This window comes from Urocitellus parryii, chromosome 10 (assembly GCF_045843805.1).
Source record: "Urocitellus parryii isolate mUroPar1 chromosome 10, mUroPar1.hap1, whole genome shotgun sequence".
Taxonomy (NCBI): domain Eukaryota; kingdom Metazoa; phylum Chordata; class Mammalia; order Rodentia; family Sciuridae; genus Urocitellus; species Urocitellus parryii.
This window is the reverse complement of record NC_135540.1, coordinates 46,858,591-46,878,298: the sequence shown is the minus strand read 5'-3', so window position 1 is coordinate 46,878,298 and position 19,708 is coordinate 46,858,591. Positions and strand designations below refer to the sequence as shown.

Here is a 19,708-nt window from a genome sequence, read left to right as displayed (position 1 = left end):
TCAAGGTTCTTTTTATGGGAGTTTCCAGACTGTTTTTTCCTGAGATGAATTTTGCCTACCAAATAAAAAGAGGAACAACTACCAACCACAGTACAAAGAATTAAAGCAAGAAATAATATCCAGTGACTTTTAAAAGTGCTGTGGCATAAAAGTAAGGATGGACTTCCCAGGTGTTCATTTAAACAATGTTCAACAATATAGATGAATTTGATATCATATAATCAATATTATTTATTTCGATGTTAAGGAAATTGATCCAATTGAATTGAGTTTAGTTATATAGGGCAATGGCAAAAATTACCATTTGGGGGTGGTTGTGGGTTACTCTCTATAGAATTAAAATAATTAAGGGTAAATTGTTATGTAAAAGACCTTAATGTAATTATTCACTGATATCAAGCTAAGGAATAGTGCTGTTCATTTATCTTACCTCCACCCAAATAATATGCTATAAGTCTAGCATTTTTCTATGGTTTTGATAAGTGGAAGACTACCAATTGAAGAGCTGAGAATATTAATTTTATTCCAGGGTCTCAGATTAAGAAATGAAATAATTATATAGATTTGTCTTTTAAAAAATTTATGATCTATAACAAAAAAGATGTTTATAAGAACATCTTTCCCAAGCTGGAAACAAGCTTAATGTTTAAAAATATAGGATCAGCCTTTCTGACTACCTTCTTTAAAAAGCCATGGGTGGGGGTTGGAGCAAGCAGGCAGCAGTATGAGTGTGTGGTGGCACATGTGCACCTTCATGGAGGGTGGTAGAGCCCAGGCAGTGTACAGGGAATATTTTTGTGAATGATGGTGGTGATGGGTCAGCAGCAGCTTGGAGGGAAGTGTTAAAGCCCAGCAGGGTGAGGAGAGCTTCTGCTCAAAGTGGTAAAAGTGGTAGATGGTGCACAGTTTTAGAGACAAGTCATGGAGTGCATGTGCAGTGAGGGCAGGGATGGCATTGGCCTGGAACTGGGTGTTAGAGCCTGAGTTGGGTGAGCAGGGTGTCCAAGTAGGGTCATGGGTAAAAGCAGCAGCAATTGAAGATCGCTTCCATTCAGTTGATTATCATAGAAGTAAATGTATAGAGGATAATGGGGTCAATATTCCTCACTGTGGGACAAGGTTATTATAATATGAAAAAGGAAAAAACAAGAATGAGTTTTGTGGTACTGGATTAGGATTGAAGGTACTGGTATGAACCCATGGAAGGTGAGTGGATATATGGACAGATGAATAGATAGGTAGATATAGACCAAAAAAAGTGCGTGTGGATTCATATGTAGATGTATGCATATTTTCCTTTTTCATTGAGTGGTTAGCAGAATGACACTGCAATGAAAATAAGCAAATACTGCTCAAATGTTGATTTCTAAAGCACCACTTTGCAGAGAAAGGAACAAGTTTTTTTTTTTTTTTTTCTTTCTTTCTTTTCTATTGAGAATTAGCTGGTTCCAGAGCTGGGAACAAGGAAAATATAAGTTTGGAACATCCTGCTGTATCAGAAAGTTATAAAAGCATTTTGAGACCATATGAACACAGAAGTCATCTTGAAAGACTGGGGAAATTTAAAGGATCAAAATAAATAAGCATAGTCATGATTATAACCTATCAATACAAAAAGGATTGGATAAATGTGGGAAATAAAAATATTTCCCTTACAGTATAATAACAGCTAATATCAGAGACTTGCCATTTGTTGATATCACTGTAATAATTAAAACAGCAAAGAAACATCAATAAATACTAAAATTGGTAGATAAAATTTTGATGAGAAGTAGGATATTTGTATAGTCTCCAAAACCTCCACAAATATTTATTAATAAAAAAAGGGGGAAATGATTTTAAAGTGAAGAAATGTTAAGTGCATACATTGCTTAAGTCTTCCAACACCCACCTTAATAGGACAAACTGAAATTGTATCCATGTGAGAGTTTGCAATGAGAAACACAAAGCATCCTTCTTGTGGTATTTCTATCAAAAATACAGAACTCAAATCTAATGATGATTCAGTGTCAGATAAACCAAAATTGAGGAACAGTTCACAAAATAACTGACCTTTAATTTTCAAAACCGTCAAAGACATGAAGTCAAGGAAAAACTGAGGAGATGTTTTGTCTTGAAGAATACTCAAGAGATGGGACAAATAAGTGTAATTTGTAACTGTGTATTGAATCTTTTCCCTATAGAGAACCTTATGGAGAAAACCTTATAGAGAAATTTGAATGAGGTCTGTGAATAAAATGGTAGCACGGTATTAATGTTAATTTCCTAATTTGAATGGTTCTGTGTGATCATGTAGGTAAATGCCCTTGTTTATAGGAAATGTGCCATGGAAGTCTTCAGAGGAATGGGGTATCATGTAGTCAACTTAGTCTCTAATGGCTCAGGAAAAACAGAGTTTTTTGTACTATTCTTTTAATTATTCTGTAGGCTTGGAATTATTATAAAAAACAGAACATAAAAACCTAATAGAGGAATTACTAAATAAATTGATGTACCAAAATAATGGAATATTTTCTTAATGATGTTTTAGGAAATTTCTTAATGTTTTAATGTTTTAATCTTAATGTTTTAGGAAATTTCTTGATGTTTTAAGAATTTTCTTAATGATGTTTTAGGAAAGTATGTAAAGACATGAAAGCTGAACATAACATATAATTAAATAAGCATATTTATAACTACAATATAAAGCTCATTACATATATATACAATTATATATAATATAAAGCATATATATATATATATATATATAGAGAGAGAGAGAGAGAGAGAGAGAGAGAGAGAGAGAGAGAGAGAGCGCTAACATATGTGTTTGGAAGGACAAACAGCAAATATTAAGTGTGAGAAAAACTTCACAGATTGAATAATAATACTGAAAAACACCAACATGCAAGGGAGATGCCTAAGAAGAGGAACTATAAAATGTGTCAGAGATCACAAAATATAGAACAATGTTGCAGAAGCAAAGGAAACAACTTTTAGAAGGAGAGAATTGTTTAAAATATGAAATACCACAAAAGGGAAGCTAATGAAGCTAAAGTTTTTATAAGACTTATTCTATGCCAGGAATTTGGAATATTATCTCACTGACTCTCTACCAACATAACTACTTGACATTTCACATTTAACATGTCCAACACAGAATTTCTCATTTCCATTTCCAAACTCAGTCCTCCCCTAGTCTTAGCTATATCAGGAAGTGGCAAGACTATTTACTCTGTTCCTCTTGATTTCTTGTATCACATTCAATTCATCAGTATGTCTTGTCTTTTTTACCTTCAAAATACATCCTGCAGTTGACTAGTTCATACCCTTCACTGCACTTTAACTACTACTCTTATCCTCCTTCCCCAGGTTAATACCATCTCTTCCCTGAACTGCTGTAATAGCCTCTTGAAAGGTGTTCTTACTTAGTTCCCACTCCACTTTCCATGTACAGTGAGAAGGATCTTTTTTAAAAATTAAAAACTTAAGGAACATTTTAAAACTCTCTTATAATTTCTCATCAACACTTGGAACAAAAATCCTTTGCCACATGCTATGAAACATTTCATATTATGTAAAGGAGGAAAAATTGACATTTTAGATTTGACAATTCTTCATGAATTGCCCGATATTTAACCTCCATGATCCTTCCCATGATTGAGAAGCAATTCTCCATGGGTCTCTTATGTTTTTGTATGACACAAAAGCATGGCACTAACATCCTTTTATTAAAGATCAATTTTTAAAAGTATGTTTGCCTGACAGACAACCTTGGAAGACAGAAATAATATCTCCCTCAAAACCAAAAGTCAGACATGCTAGTGTTCATTATAAAAGATTTGGGTTCCCAAAGCTCAGGGTTCCTCTCCAATACATATATGTGTATATAGTTATCACTTGGACCTTTTAATGGAGTCTTGTGGGAATTAGAATTCAGCACAGGTTAGAAGCTCAAATGCCAATATTCTGATGATGCTATTGCTGTAAGAAGCTACTGGCCTTGTCTCTGACCCAGAAGGCTTGTGTCATCTAGAAGCATCCATGAAACTGTGGCAGGCCAACTTGTTAGCTTACAAGTAGGATAAGGTCTTAGACTCTTCACAGTTCTTGACACCCACGGATGCTAGTAGTGTCCCAAAGCATTGTGGCAACTAAAATAAAGTTTCACAGACTCAGTTGGGATGTACTGTACTTTGAGAACATCATGGTCTTACAGGACCTGCTCCCCTCCATTGCCTCAATAATCTCATCTTTCACCACTTTATCTCTCTCCATCTAGGCATATTTGCCTCCTGGTGGTCTCTGAAACACCACAGTGATAGTACAGTGATACAAACCTGTAATGCCAGTTACTTGGGAGACTGAGGTGGGAGGATCCCAAGTTTGAGGCCAAACTCAGCAATTTAGTGAGGCCCTAAGCAACTTAGCAAGACCCGGTCTTAAAATAAAAAATAAAAAGACTGGGTATGTAGCTCAGTGTCAAAGCATCCCTGGGTTCAATTCCCAGTACTCGGGGGTGGGGGGGGGAGAGAAATGCTTCAAATAGAGTTCCTACCTCAAGGTTTTGTCCTGTTTTCTCTGCCTACTGCACCATTTTCCCACGTTGGTTTGTCTGAGTAGTGAGGATGGAACCCAGGAGCCCTTTGACACTGAGTTACACCCCTGTCCATTTTTGTTTCATTAAGTTGCCAAAGATGGCCTTGAACTTTTGATCTAAGTGCCTCAGCTCCTGAATCACTGGGATGACAGATTGCACCTGGTATCATTGTCCACATGTGTTGTTCCTTTCCGTGAAGCTTCTGCTCAAATGTGACCTCCTCAGAGAGGCCTCCTGGGTTTCCCTCTTTTCTCCTTGTCCTTTGTTTTGTGATGTATTCCCAACTAGAATGTGAACCCTTGCAGTGCGGGGCTTTGCCTCATCTATTGCCAAACTCTCAGTGTTGTATGTATGGTAGGCACTTAAAAGATGTTTGTTTAGTTGGGCACAGTGGTGCACACCTATAATCCCAGTGACTTGACTTGGGAGGCTGAGGCAGGAGAATTGCAAGTTTGAGGTCAGCCTCAGCAACTTAACCAGGCCCTAAGCAACTTAGCAAGACCCTGTCTCAAAATAAAAAGTAAAAAGGCCAAGGATGTGGCTTAGTGGTAAACAAACAAACAAACAAAAAAAACCCCTGAGTTCAATCCCTAGTAGAAAGAAAGAAAGAAAGAAAGAAAGAAAGAAAGAAAGAAAGAAAGAAATTGTTGAATAAATAAATTAATTAAATTAAACCTCATCTCAGAAACTCAATGCTTTATTGGTATATGTGTATGTGTGTGTGTGTGTGAGGGTTTAAACCCAGGGCCTCATTTATGCTAGGTAAGCTCTTGAGTACTGAGATACATCTGCATTGCAATGCCTTGTTGTTTATATGTCATAAATAGTAATTTCCCCAAAGGCAGTTGCTAAAGAATGTTAACTTCATATAAGCACTTATATTTCTGGTCAATGGGACATCTTTCATTTTTGCTTTAAGCAAGTTCTTTTTCCTGTAAATAGAATTTAATTCTCTACTTTCACTGACAGCTTGTGCAAGAACTGCATTTCCACAGGAGAAAGCAGAAGTATGAAAACCCTCAGAGCTGTCAGATTGGAGGCAGAGGTGCATGATCCTATGGCTTTCTGGGGTAACCAGCGAAGATAAAAACTTTGTGTTCTGTATAAACAAGAATTCTAATCAGATCAGAACTCTTTTCACAGCCACACATGTACAGCCATCAAGGAGTCCACACTGGAGTAATGAGAGATGTTTCAGAATCCACTCGAAAGCCTTTTAGAGTTGTTGTTGTTGTTGTTTTGTCTGTATAAATGCACAATAAACCAGATGTGGTGGCACATGCCTATAATCCCAGCAGTTAGGGAGGCTGAGACAGGAGGATCTCGAGTTCAAAGCCAGCCTCACCAAAAGTGAGGCACTAAGCAACTCAGTGAGAGCCTGTCTCTAAATAAAATGTAAAAAAGGGCTAGGGATGTGGCTCAGTGGTTGAGTGCCCTTGAGTTCAATCCCCAGTACCAATAAATACATAAATAAACAAATAAATAAATGTACAATAAACTTTATGGGATTCTCATTAAATAGTGTGAGTTATCATTGTCACTGTCAATCAACCACTCACTACTATTTAAAAACTGCATTATACAAACTTTTCTGGGCAGGTGAATTCATCTTATAGTTGGAGTGAGCAAAGAATTAACAAGGCTTCCAGAATTTCATCTCAAGAGGCTTATTTTTACTAAGTATGCTGTATCTTGTGCTCACATCAACCCTTCAAAGGAGGAATTATCTGCATTTTACTGTTTGATAAAAGACACACATAGTAGGGTCTTGATCTGGTTTTTACTTTCTTTTGACTTTAAGTTATTTATCACCTTACTTTCCCAAGTGTTTCTAGTTCTGAGGATGGATACTTTCTTCCTCAACTGTAACAAAGTCAAAATATCTTTCTTGACCGATTTCTAGGATTTTTCTTTTTGAGAAGATGTGGCAGAGTAAGAAAAATGTAAAGAGTACCATGAACTGGCTGGGCTATAAAGCTCCAAAGACAAGCTATGAAACCTGTCCTTAGAAGTATCAGGGTAGCTGGTGCACGACTGTATTCTCGGTGGCTTCGGAGGCCGAGGCAGGAGGATTGCAAGTTCAAAGCCAGCCTCATCAACTTAGCAAGGCCCTGAGCAACTAAACGACATACTATTTGAAAATAAAAAATAGAAAGGGCCAGGGATGTGGCTCAGTGGTTAAGTGTCCCTGGGTCCAATCTCTGGCACCAAAATAAATAAATAAATAAATAAGAAGTGTCAGGTTGGTGGGGGTGAGGCAGATGTGCAGGTAGTTCACTATGATGTGATAATTCTTGGATATAGGTAAATAGCAGGCTCCAGAGCCAGAAAAGGAACATTTATAAAGAAGCTGATGGAGTCAAGGAAGGCTTCCTGGAAGGCACTGATCCCAGATGCTAATCTTGAGGGCTAAGTGGACAGTAACAGTGTTGGAGGCATTTCAGCTACAGGGAGGGCAGAAGGAACAACTTATTGAAATGCACGCTGTTTGAGAGAGGGGGGTTTTGTCAGATAAGCATGGAAGTAGCATGAGATGAGGCCAGAGGGCAAGCAGGGTGTATGTGGGCCATGAAGACCAGGGGCACCACAGAAGGATATGAAGCAAGCAGGTCCTGTGGTAAATCTGCTTTTTAATAATAAGATCTCTCTGGCAGCAGGGTGGAAAAAGAACTGCAGAGACAGAGCACTCACATCTGTTTTAATACGGTTTGTAGCTGAGTATCTGCAAGTGATTGTTTTTCAAGTGTTATGATTGCTACTTAGAATTTGGGTATTGTCTTTATCCACCACATGAATCCAGATTTCTTGTAGTAATAACGTTCAGCAAACAAGGGGCAGCAAATAGAAGAGCCCTGGGAAGAATGAAGAGAAGGGGCTGCCAGAGAGGGATCTGCAGGGTCACAGTTCACAGAACAAACATAAATGGACTCTTGAAGGACAAGGAGTGCTCCAGTTGCACTGCAGCTGAACAATGGCCCCCGATGCAAAGAAGTGCAAATGTTTTCAGTCAGTGCAGGAAAAAAGAGCTAGGAAGAAAATAACACCCTGGGTTTCTATAGGAAAGCAGGAGAACACTTTTCTTCCACAGAGAGTTGAAATGTAAAAGACAATTTTTTTTCTTAATTTAAGAAATTTGTCAAAGAAAACTGTTAAGTCAATAGCTAAACACAGCTCTCACCCATTCTACCATGAACTTTGCTTGGATATCTAAAGATCGGAACTTAAGCGCCATTTTCTTTCCTTCCTTCCTTCCTTCCTTCCTTCCTTCCTTCCTTCCTTCCTTCCTTCCTTCCTTCTTTCTTTCTTTCTTTCTTTCTTACTAGGGATTGAACCCAGGGGCACTGAGCCACATCCCCAGCCCTATTTTATATTTAGAGCCAGGATCTCACTGAGTTGCTTAGCACCTCACTAAGTTACTGAGGCTGAATTTGAACTTGCTATTCTCTGGCCTCAGCCTCCAGAGCTGCTGGGATTACAGGTGTGTGCCACCAAGCCCGGCTCGACTTTTTTTTTTTTTTTTTAAATTGTTCTCATTAGTTATATAGACAGTAGAATGCATTTTGACACATCATACATAAATGGAGTATAACTTCTCATTCTTCTAGGTTGTACATTTAAGTGCCATTTTCTAAGTATTTAACATCTTGTTGCTAAATCTCTGTGTGCTCACAAGTGTGCCCACGTGTATGCCTGTGTACATGTGTGCCTGTGTTTGTGTGTATTTGTGGTGCTGGGTATAGAGCCCAGGGCCTCAGGCATGCCAGATAAGCACCACTGAGCTATACCCCCAACCCCATCATTGTATTCTTTATGATTTACATTGGATCAGATGAACTGAGTCACAACCTTTAAATATCATATTCATTCCCAAGTCTTATATCCCAAGCTAGAATTTTTATATGAATAAAACTTCAACTTTCACTGCTCTTACAACTCTTACTGGCTTCCAGACAATGAAAGAGCTCGTGGTTAGACGGATGTTACTTACGGAAGGTGCAGTGGGCACGAGGTCACTTTCTGTTCTTCCTGTCTGCATGGCTGTGTGAACCCTGACAGATTCGTAAATGGAAGGTTCTTCCACTACTCTTGGATAGGGATGTTTCAGAACGATCAGAGTGCCTGAATAAGGACGAAAAATATATATATGTATCATCAAATGATAGCTCCAGAAGGAAGATCCAAAATGCTAACTGGATGACCATGACTGGATTGTAAAGTTGCTCATTTTCTCTTGTGTTCAATTATTCATTTTTCTCGACATTCGTGGAATAACTACCGCATGCCAGACACTTGAGCTGGACACTGAGACAGCTAGCAGGGTGGTGAGACCAGTGGAAGCAACGTGGGCCAAGCATGATGAGAGCTCCTAAGAACCTCACGAGAAGTATTCAAGAGGCTCTCAAAGAGGAGATACCATTGATCCCTTAAGCAGTAACTGGAAGACTTCCAGGTGGGGTTTATAGAAGCGAGGAAAAGAAGTAAAAAAATGCCCTGGGGTACAGGAGGATCTAGCAGTTTCAGAACAAACTTGTAACAAATCAGTGGATCTCAAAAAAAAGGGGACTCAACATCCCTCTCCTCACTTTCTTCTACCATTGGGTCAATTAACTGAATGAAACCTTTGCTTTGCTTAAGGGAACAGAACACGAGTCAGCTGGTACTCACCTGTGACTGCCTATACCGCATCTGGAGGAAGGGCCAGGCAGTGAAGAGGCTCAGCCCAGGGGCCAGACCTTGAGTCTTGGGAACTTTGTACAGAAGCTTTGAACACTTCTGACTTAACACTTTGATATTTCCCCTGCTGCATCCTTCCCCTGAGCAATGAGTCCATCAGAAACTAGAAACGTTGACTACAAAAAAATGTGAACGAATGGGCTTTCCTCCCTTGCTATGGCTTCTTGCTTTTTATTTCACTAAGGTCTTTTCTACAGCAGGTCGAGGATGGCACTAGACGAGAGGAGGTGTAAAGAATTCCGTAATTCATCAACACATATTCATGAAGCCCTGTTCTACCCTGCACTGACTAGGCACCTGGGAGACAACAGCAAACGTGAGGCACCTGCTCTTTTAGAGCTTATATTCTAGGAAGGGAACCAGAAAAAGAATGGAAAAAAAAATGTCATGTGTGAGAGGTGTTGTGGAAAAATGAATAGAACAGGGTAAAGGGACAGAGGGTGAAATGGGTGGGATTGGGAGAGGGTGATATTTTCCAGCAGTGGCCATCTTTGAAGAGATGATTTGAAAGATTATGTAAAATAGCTGGGCACCACGGCACGTACTTGTAATCCCAGCAACTCAGAGCCTGAGGCAGGAGAATTACAAGTTTGAGGAGTTCTTCAGCAACTTAGCAAAATCCTGTCTCAAAATAAAAGTATAAAAAGGTCTGGGGATATAGCTCAGTGGTAAAGCGCCCCTGGGTTTAATCCCCAGTACTGCAAAGAAAGAAAGGCTAAAAACAGAATATATGGATACTAAATTTTGGTACAGGAGGACAATGAGAAAAGAAAAAGATGCTTCCTTTGTGGTTAAAAAAAATACAAAACCTAATGTTAATGATGAATCTATGTAATTTTTTTTTTTTTTACAATGCTTGAGTACATACAACATCTGATTACAAAAACAGAACTGTGGCTTCTGATACCTGGGGCCCACACAATGTGCTGCCGTGACACGAAAAGACATGTTGAGAAAAGCCAAAAAAGAGTCCCTGATCTCAGTCTCCGAGAACGAAGGCGGTGGTCCCTCCTCTTTGTGCCTCCCATTCAGGTCAGTTGCATTGGGATCATAATGAAAAATGGCTTGCCCCGTTATCAGAGGCCCCAGTCCTGTTCTTGCACATTGTCTGTGCTCTCTTTTGTCAATGTGACCCTTCCCTGGGAACACATCCAGTCATATAAGGAGAAGGGGCCAGTTACAGTTTCACAGTCAGAATGAAAGCAACACCTAAATCAAGAGCAGCCGTTGAGCAGGTCCAGGGGCCACGCAGACACAGATATCATTGCTGATGCGTGCTGAACTTGGGGAGGGTTGCTGAAATCCTACCCCAGAGAATTGCCTCCAGTGGCCAAAAGAGCCCTGGATGCAGAGGCAGAGCACAGGGCTGGATTGCCGCCACTGCTACACTGTCCCGTTGACCTTGGATGACCGTTCTAAGCTTTCATTCTATCTCTGACTATAAGAGCAGTCACACTTTCTTCACACCAGGTAAAGAAGTGATTGTGGACAATTATAAAAATGGTAGATAGCCTTCTACTTTGGTATCGAGAACTCCACCAAATAGCTTGAGTTCTTGTCCTATCTTCAAAGTTAATGCCAAAATTTCACCCTATTTCAGATACTTAATATTAAAACAATGCTGTAAGTGAAAAGAGAAAGATATACCTGATGGATATTACCAGAAACACTCTTTGCATACTCTTACCTGCATTCCTATTATTTCTGTAGGGAATCATTACACTTATTGGTTCAAAACAGCTCACATTTATTATCTGACAGTTCTGGGGGACAGGAGTCTGACATGGATCTCACTAGTCTGAAATCAAGGTATCGGCAAGGCTGCCTTCCTTCTGAAAGCTCTAGGGGAGAAGCTGTTTCCTGGTACTTTCTAGCTTCTAGTCTAAAGGATATCTTTTTTTGACCTTTCCTCCATCTTCAAAGCCAGCAACAAGAGGTCAAGTCCTCCTCATGTTGCCATCTCTCTGGTTCTTCCTCTTCTGCCCGACTCTTTGACTTGCAGCAATTTTTGTGATTACAATGGCTCCATCTGCATAATCCAGGATAATATCATCTCAGAGTTTTCTGACTAGCAGGCTTTATTCAACCTGTAAACTTAATTCTCTCTTGCCACGTGGCATACCATATTCACAGGTCAGGGGATAAGTGTTTGCATGTGTTTGGATGGCCATTATCTGGTGGACCCCAGGCTTAGTCTCTGGGAGAGAGGAGAACCACAGGAACCAGGTGTGCTGCAGTACGAAGGTCTCTGGGCTGGGGTAGTTGCCTGAACCTGCCAGGACCTCAACCACTTGATATTAGAAAGTCACTGCATTTCCTATTTCATTTCAAAGCTCTCTGGGACCCTTCAGAGCTGCTGTGGTGTCAAATTCTTCTTTATACCTCCATGCCTCAGAGTTTTTGACGAAGTGAAGGCGTGATGAGTGAGGGAATGGATGAATGAATGCTACAGTAGTTCAGACTTAAGTCAGGGAAAAGCCCGGGGTGAATGAGCCTCCCAGGCCCACAGCTCCCCTGGGCTATGACAAGAACAGGACAACTTTAGACATGACTCTTTCAAATCTCCATTGGAAGGGAAATTCTATTTTGAAAACCTCCTCCAAAGTTTAACCCAACAAAAGCTGATTCAGGGAGGTAGTATTGAGTCAACTAGAAGAGTGGAAATAACTGTAGGTTGATTTTTTAACTAGTAAAACCATGCAAGAGGCTAGATTCAATTGTGGAAGGAAGAAAATGACAAACTACTTCTAAAATGGTACCTTCCATTAATAAAAGTCTGGTGTCAAAGAAGACAGAACTTTAGCTGAACATTCTTGTCCAGGGAAGAACAAATATATAGACATCTTGGCCTGGCTGCTAGGCTTCGGATGACCCCCTTTCTATAGAGACTGTCCCATTCCACTATACAGAGATAGAGTCCCCCGGCCCTACAGAACCACTGGGCAATGGCCCCTCGCCCACAAACATGCAACCTGGGCCACTCTCATTAGGTTTACTTCCTGTGTGTCCCCTTACTTCCTTCTCTGGAAAGAAGGCCACCAATTTCAGTGTGTGAAAAGCATGAAGTAGACTGTTGTTTCCTGCCTTTGACATGAAACCTGGTTTCAGTCATGTTCTGCGGAGGTCCATTTTGGAGATGAGCAGGGGCTAGACAGAGACAGGCTTTCCAACTCACTGGAAACCTCAGAGTTGCCATCACAACGGATGAGATGATTCCTGCATCTTGGTTGTTCAACTTGCCCTTTAATTCTGGGAGGACATATTAGTATCTTTCTAAAAAAATTTCCCATTCTTCTCTCTGTACTCTGCTCCCCCTACCCTATATATTTTCTTTAATTCACTTAGCTAGAGTTAGTTTTTGTGTTTGCAATCAAAAGAAACTTATCTAATGTAGCCACCACAGACTCATAATCTCCCCCTCAAGGTCCAAGATAGTGCCTTGGCTCCAAAAGAAGAACTTTGGGTTAGTGATATTTAGACCAAAAGAACCCAGAACTTGGTTGGAAGATAGAGATAAAAAGCAACGGGAGGCAGCGGGTGGTGGAGGAAGATCAGCAACCACAGGCCTTGGAAACTTGGCTGCAAGTTTCACTTCAGTTTCTGAGCTGCATGAAGGGGACTGTTGTTTCCTGCCTTTGACATGAAACTAGGTTTCAGACATGCTCTGCAGAGGTTCATTTTTGAGATGAGCAGAGCTGGATGGGGGCAGACATTCTAGCTTGCTCTGGCGGAATGATAACACAGTGACGTGTAAGAGGTGCATCAATAACTCTGTGTGCAACAATATGAGACAGCATTCAAGGACTCCTATCTTGTGTACCAGCAGGGAGCCAGGAAAAGATAAGAACAGCCTCAAGCCTCGGGCATTATTTTGGTATCTGAAATAGAGTGCAGTGCAGAGGGCACAGAACTCCTGAAGGGAAACTTTTAAGTATTTCCTTTATACCATCAAGTTGGAACTTAGTCATTACATTCCTAAAAGCTGGACTCTTGAGGTGTTGGAGGACAAAAATGATATCAATTCATCTCTCTCTATAATCAGTGGCTAACAATGCCCATCTGATGGCTGGCATTCAATAAAATATTTGCTGAATGAAATTAAAATAGGATCACATATACCCATGTTTTTTATTACTGCCTTCAGGTTCAGAAAACAAGCGCTGCAAATGGCATGATGGTTCTGTCTTCTCCTGCCAATTGGCAGTGGCTCTCTTGGCCCAGGCCTACATCAATATTCAAGGCCCTTGTTTTCTTTCTTTCCTTTCTTTTTTTCTTTTTCTTTTTTGATACTGGGGTTGAGCCCAGGGGCCCTTGACCACCAAGCCACATATCCAGACCCTTATTTAAATTTATTTTTTATTTTGAGACAGGGTCTTGCTAAATTGCTTAGGGCCTTACTGAATTGCTGAGGCTGGCTTTGAGCTCCTGAGCAGCTGGGATTAGAGGCATGCTCCACCACCAGGCTAAGACCCTCTTCCTTCCTTCTTTGCTACCTGCTCTACAAATGGACTTTATCCCACATTCATTTATATCTGAATGGGCTTTAACATTCAATTTTCAGACTCACTGGGAGAAATACACTGAGAGAGGGGAAGTAGAGCAGTTACCTAGGGCAGGAGAAGATTCTGTTCAAATATCCAAGTCAAGTCAGGTCACTGTTATTAGAGTGGGCCCTTGTTTGTACCATTCATAGGAACCCACAAGGAACTGGATTAAAGTCTGAGGACATTAGGAACATTTGGTAAACCTCAATTCATTTGTCCCTAAATGAACACTTCATGATATACCAAAGTATTTACAGCTCTTGCCTAGAATCTGATGGCATTAACAACCAGTAAAAGGCTTTATTAAATGCCAGACATAATGATGGAACATTTATGCTATGCCAAAAATTACTCTATATATTTTACATATTTTATGTGTTTTTATGTGTCTATATTGAGTCTTCACAAGATATGGAAGTATGAACAATTACCACCAGCTCAATTTTTTTTTTTTTTTTGGAAGAGGTATTGAGGATTGAACCCAGAGGTGCTTTACCACTGAGCCACAACCCCAGCCCTTTTTATTTTTTATGTAGAGACAGGGTCTCACTAAGTTGTTTAGGGCCTCACTAAATTGCTGAGCTGGCCTTGATCTTGTGATCCTCCTGCCTCAGCCTCCTGAGCGGCTGGGATTATAGGTGTGCACTGTCACACCTGGTACCATCAGCTCAATTTTTAAGGTGATGACAACCAAAGGTCAGAGAGATTATGCAACTTGCTTGAGGACACATAGTTGGCAAGTCACAGAGGCAAGGAGTTGAACTGGGAATTCATGTGTTTACTTATTATGCCATAATTCTTCTCAGTTCAGGTGCAGTCAGCATGAAATCTTTATGGCATGATAAATGGTATACTGTGTTGTGGTCAAGAATTCCCATGTATAAGTCAAAGTTAAAAAAAAATAGATTCTTTAGGAGGCAGCTTGAGGAAGGAGATGTGAGTTTTTGCTTTAACATTTCCATCAGGCCTCAGTTTCCTTTGTAAAAGAAAAATCAAATGGTTCCAAACTCCCTTCCTATTCTAAAATCCTGTAAATTTAGTTATTTTCAGAAGTATCATGCAATATTTTAATTAAATTTAATTTTGACTTCATTATTTTAAAATGCCACCTGGGTAAGATGGCTGACCTCACAGAATAAAGTAAGAATAGCTGTGGCTATAATCAAAAGGTTGGGGATCCCCATATCAAAACAAAAAAGTGAAGTGGAAATTTGACATTTACAAAAGAACAAGATAGGATCTTTAAAACCAAGAACCAAGTATTATAAAGAGTAAGCACAAAATGAATACAAAAATACATAATACATAAATAAGTAGTAAGCACAAACACAGCACTTGACTTGTACCATATTTTTTCATGTGGATTTCATGATTAAAGTCACCATACACTGTAATAAATTGTACATGACCTCATCGCATAAAAATTATTGAATGTATGAATAAAAACCAATTTTTTTCTAATAATATTTAGACTTTTAAGTAGAAAGGTAAGTGCTGTCTGTATTCTTAAGAATATATACATGAAATTTGGCTAATTACAAGAAGATACAGTGAACATTAATAATAGATCAAAGATATTTAAATAATAAAAATATTTCTCAACTATCAGAGTCTATTGAGTTGAGTGTGGAAGTCATGGACAAATATGAATATGTTTTTTTAAAATTTTTTTAGAGAATTTTAATATTTTTTTTTTAGTTTTCGGCGGACACAACATCTTTGTTGGTATGTGGTACTGAGGATCGAACCCGGGCCGCAGGCATGCCAGGTGAGTGCGCTACTGCTTGAGCCACATCCCCAGCCCATGAATATGTTTTACACAATATCCTGTTATTACAAATGAAAGACAAATTCTGAATTTTATCCTCATTGAATATATATGCAACACAAAACACTCTTTTAAAATATACTTTGCATCAACTTTGGAAGTTAAAATTGTCAGGCATTTGCTAGTTGCGGTGTCACCAGGCAAACTGTTATGCATTGAGAATGGTGCCCAACGTGACCTACTGTGGGAATGATGACACATTCTTGCCAGTCTGGGCTACATCAGGAAGCATTCATGATTAAAAAAAAAAAAAATCCCTCTCCTCGTAGAGCTTACATACTAATTCGAAAAGTAAGATATTTTTAAAAATGAATTGCACAATATGTTGGAAGATAAAGGGGCCACTGGGCAGATCATAGTAAGTGAGTACATTGCATATCTCTGTTATGTATTGGGGATATTATTGGGTTTTGAGAATCGGAAGTATCATGACAATGTTTATGGGTCTTCGTAGGAGAAATTAGAGTGAATTTAAACTTCAATGGAGAATAGAAAGATTAAATGCAGATTATAACAAGGGAAGGGGGAAATTACAATAATAAAAAACAATCTTTTTCTTTTTTTTTTTTTGGTTATAGGGGATTTAACTCTGGGGTGCTTAACCACTGTGTCACAACCCCAGTTCTTTTTATTTTTATTTTTTTAAATTTTGAGACAGAGTCTCACAAAATTGCTTTGGGCCTTGAATTTTGCTCCTGCTTCAGCCTCTCGAGTTACTGGGATTACAGGCTTTCCCCAGTACCACGCCCTGCAATAATGGAATTCTTAAAACTGACACTGGATTCGATCCTCAGCACCACATAAAATAAAATAAAGTTATTGTGTCCGCCCATAATTAAAAAATAATTTTTTTTTTTTTTTAAAGAAAACTGACACAGGTCCCTCCGATCTTGTCTAGGAATCCCTTGTTCTTTAGATTAGGAAACTGAATAGCAGTAGAAGAAGAAAAAAGATATTTTAAAATAACATTCATCCTTTTAGGTCCACACTTTCACATACCTTGAGGGTAAAGATTTTCTTAAGACACAGTCAAGTACCTTTGGTTTCAATCTGCTGAAGATACGGTATGTAACTCAGGAAAAAGTGTAAGCCTTTGGTTATTTGGACACTCCCTCTCTTGCCTTCAGAGGTAATGCCAGTGGACAAAAGTTCACCTTAATAAACTCACTCTCTAGGCCCTGCAGCGTGAGACTGGGTCTGGGACTGGCTGACAGTAGTGGCTGGCCACATCAGGTCTTAGTCCTACTCATTCTGGGAATCTGAACGTGAAAGCCCTGCCAGGGCCTTGTTCATTGTATGGACAAATGTGTTCCCTGAAGATCTGAATCTAACTTAAAGGATTTGAGAATTTACTCTTCTTTGTCTTTCTCCAGTGCTGGGGATTGATTAAGTCCAGGGTCTCATGCGTGCTAGACAAGCACTTCAACACTGAGCTACATTCCCAGCCCTAAGGATTTGTACTTTGTGTTATGGAACACAAGAAATCCTCAGCTTGGTATCTCCTGATCACAAGGAGCCAATGCTGGGAGCCAATTCTTAAATGAGTAAGAAAAGGCCTATTTTTAGAAGGTGGCATCTTAGTTTCCATCCACCACTTTTCCTAGGCCACAGTAGTGACTCTGTGACTTCTGAGGACCTGCTGGGCTTAAGACTCATGGTGACTTCAGCACGTTATCTTGTTTCCTGAGGCCTATTATTCCCAGAGGGGAAAGATTGGAACACTCCTCTGTCATGGGTTTGGCCTCTGGTTTCCAGCCTCGGTGGCTTGGCCTTCATCTGGCTGGGACAGATAAGGGGAATAGAATTAGCCGAATCTAACTCAAGGGCTTGAAGCCAGGGAGTGAGTACATATCCATCAACACAAGGGGCCTGAAGCAAGGGTTCAAATAGCAAATTATTCACTGGATAATGAATACAACAGAGGAAAGGCAAGGAGAGGGTAACAATCATAGTTTTCTGAGTTTTACTGTAATAAATAAAATAGTAACTCTAGTAATAATAATGTACAGCAAATTTTATAGAATCTACTCCAGGAGCCAGGGTTTTAAATCATCACAATCCCTAATGCATTAGTCACAAGGCTTCTTTAGTCAGAATCATGTATTTACAGGGAAGCTGAAGGTTGCCCCCAGTGTTGGGACAAGGTGCCTTTGCTTTGGAGCAGGCTCAGGTGATCTTCTTGCCGGGCGACTGGAGCAGTGTCTGAGAGGTCTAACCAGAATGCACTGCATTCACTTTGATCTCAAACTGCTTTGAAATCTGCCAACATGCAGAATATGGACTTTCCCTACTGATTGGGAGAAGGTCCAGGAAGGAACAGATAGAATGATGAAAGGAATTGAAAATAGAGCATAAAAAGAGAGTTTAAAAGAAGGGAGCTGACTTTGCTTAGAAAGAAGAGAAGGCAGAAAAAATACCATTGGCTTTGAAAGCTGTGGAGTTCCCACTCACAAATCATCCACTCATTCATTTATTCATTCACCCAAACACTCTGCATTGGACCAGGACCTGGCCGACAGAGATAAGGACAAAATTAGAGGTAATCCTAACAAAGCCCTGGCTTCAAAAATCTCCTCTCTATTCCCAGTGACCAAGAACTAAAGAAAAAAAAAATCAAATGTAGATTTGGACAAGAGTTTAAAACAAGAGTGAAGAGTTTGGAGACACTAAAATGCTTGCCAAGCTCAAGGTAAGCAGGAGATGAACAGCCCTACTTGCTATTTATTTTGTGAGAATAACTGCAGGTTAAATGGTGAAGTAATTTTCAGGGTGAACTGGGAGAATTTATACAAGGAAAAAAAGAAGAAGAAGAAGAAGATTAGAGTTTCCACTTTGCAGATTAGAACGTTTTATTATAAAGCTGGTGATGTTGGTATAAAGCAAAGCAACCATTTTGAGGTTTCCATTGTGGTTTTCATGTGTACTAGACACGGTATGATTCATATCAGGGTCTCTCCAGGCCACATAAATAGCAGAAAAGGAAGAAGCTAATGATGGCATCACCTCCCCCCACACAGAAATCAGCAGAAAGTCCACTGACAAGTTTACCAAGAAAACAAGTACTAATAAGCTCAGGGCAGTAGGCCTTAATCAACTTTAGAGTTCCTCTTGTGCTGTAGCTTCTTGATTTAACTGAGATTTATCACCATTGAGGACAATGAAATTGTGATTCTATGTCACAGATACAGAAGTGGACTTTTATTTACCTTCTTTAAATAGTCTAGATAAACAAGTTGGGTAATTCCAGTACCAGGATGGTGTGTACTATAGTTTGCTTTTTCATCTTCAAATAATATTTCAAATATTTATGCTATGGTTTGGATATGGTTTGTCTGCCCTGAAACTTACATTGAAATTTAATTATGATATGAAAGAATTTTTTTTTGTGTGTGTGTGTGGTGCTGGGGATTGAACCCAGGGCCTTATGCATGCAAGGCAAGCACTCTACCAATTGAGCTATATTCCCAGGCTCCCATTATGATATTTAGAGGTGGGACAACGTAGGATCTCTTAAAAGGTGATTAGGATTCTGCCCTCACGAATGTATTAACCCATTCTTATGATTAATGGACTAATGAATTAATGGGCTAATAGATTATCTCGAGAATAGGTTTGTTTATAAAAACTGATTTGGCTAGGCCTCTCAGCCTCTCTGACTCTCACCATGTGATGCTCTCTACTGTGTCATGACCTAGCATGAAGTTACTAGAGCCAAGTCAAGATTGACGCCATGTTCTTAGATTTTTTTTAGAACTATACACTAAACATTTTTTTTTTTTTACAAATCATCCAGCCCCAGGCATTCAGTTATAGCAACAGAAAATGGACTTAGACAGCTTACCTGTCTCACTTCCAATCAAAGGCTGATTTGCGAAATGCTTGACAAAGTCCTTTAAAGATGAGTATTCATTAAAGCCGAATTTAAATGAATATCCAGTATATTCAACATGAAAGTGTTTGACAGAGTCTTTGGCTCTGTAAGGAAAAAAGAAGTGCTTAATGTTATTTAACAAATGAATATCT

The 19,708-nt window shown here is 39.5% G+C and overlaps 1 protein-coding gene across 2 annotated transcripts in view; it reads right to left on the bottom strand.

The window, feature by feature from the left end:
• The window catches only part of Dapp1 (dual adaptor of phosphotyrosine and 3-phosphoinositides 1), a 49,162-nt gene that overhangs the window by 8,982 nt on the left and 20,472 nt on the right, over positions 1-19,708 (bottom strand). For both annotated transcript variants that reach the window (XM_026398136.2, XM_026398137.2), the window contains 2 exons: positions 19,527-19,660; positions 8,568-8,698 (listed from right to left, as the gene is read on the bottom strand). In XM_026398136.2, coding sequence (XP_026253921.1) covers positions 8,568-8,698; positions 19,527-19,660 — 265 coding nt within the window. The remainder of the gene's footprint in view (positions 1-8,567; positions 8,699-19,526; positions 19,661-19,708) is intronic.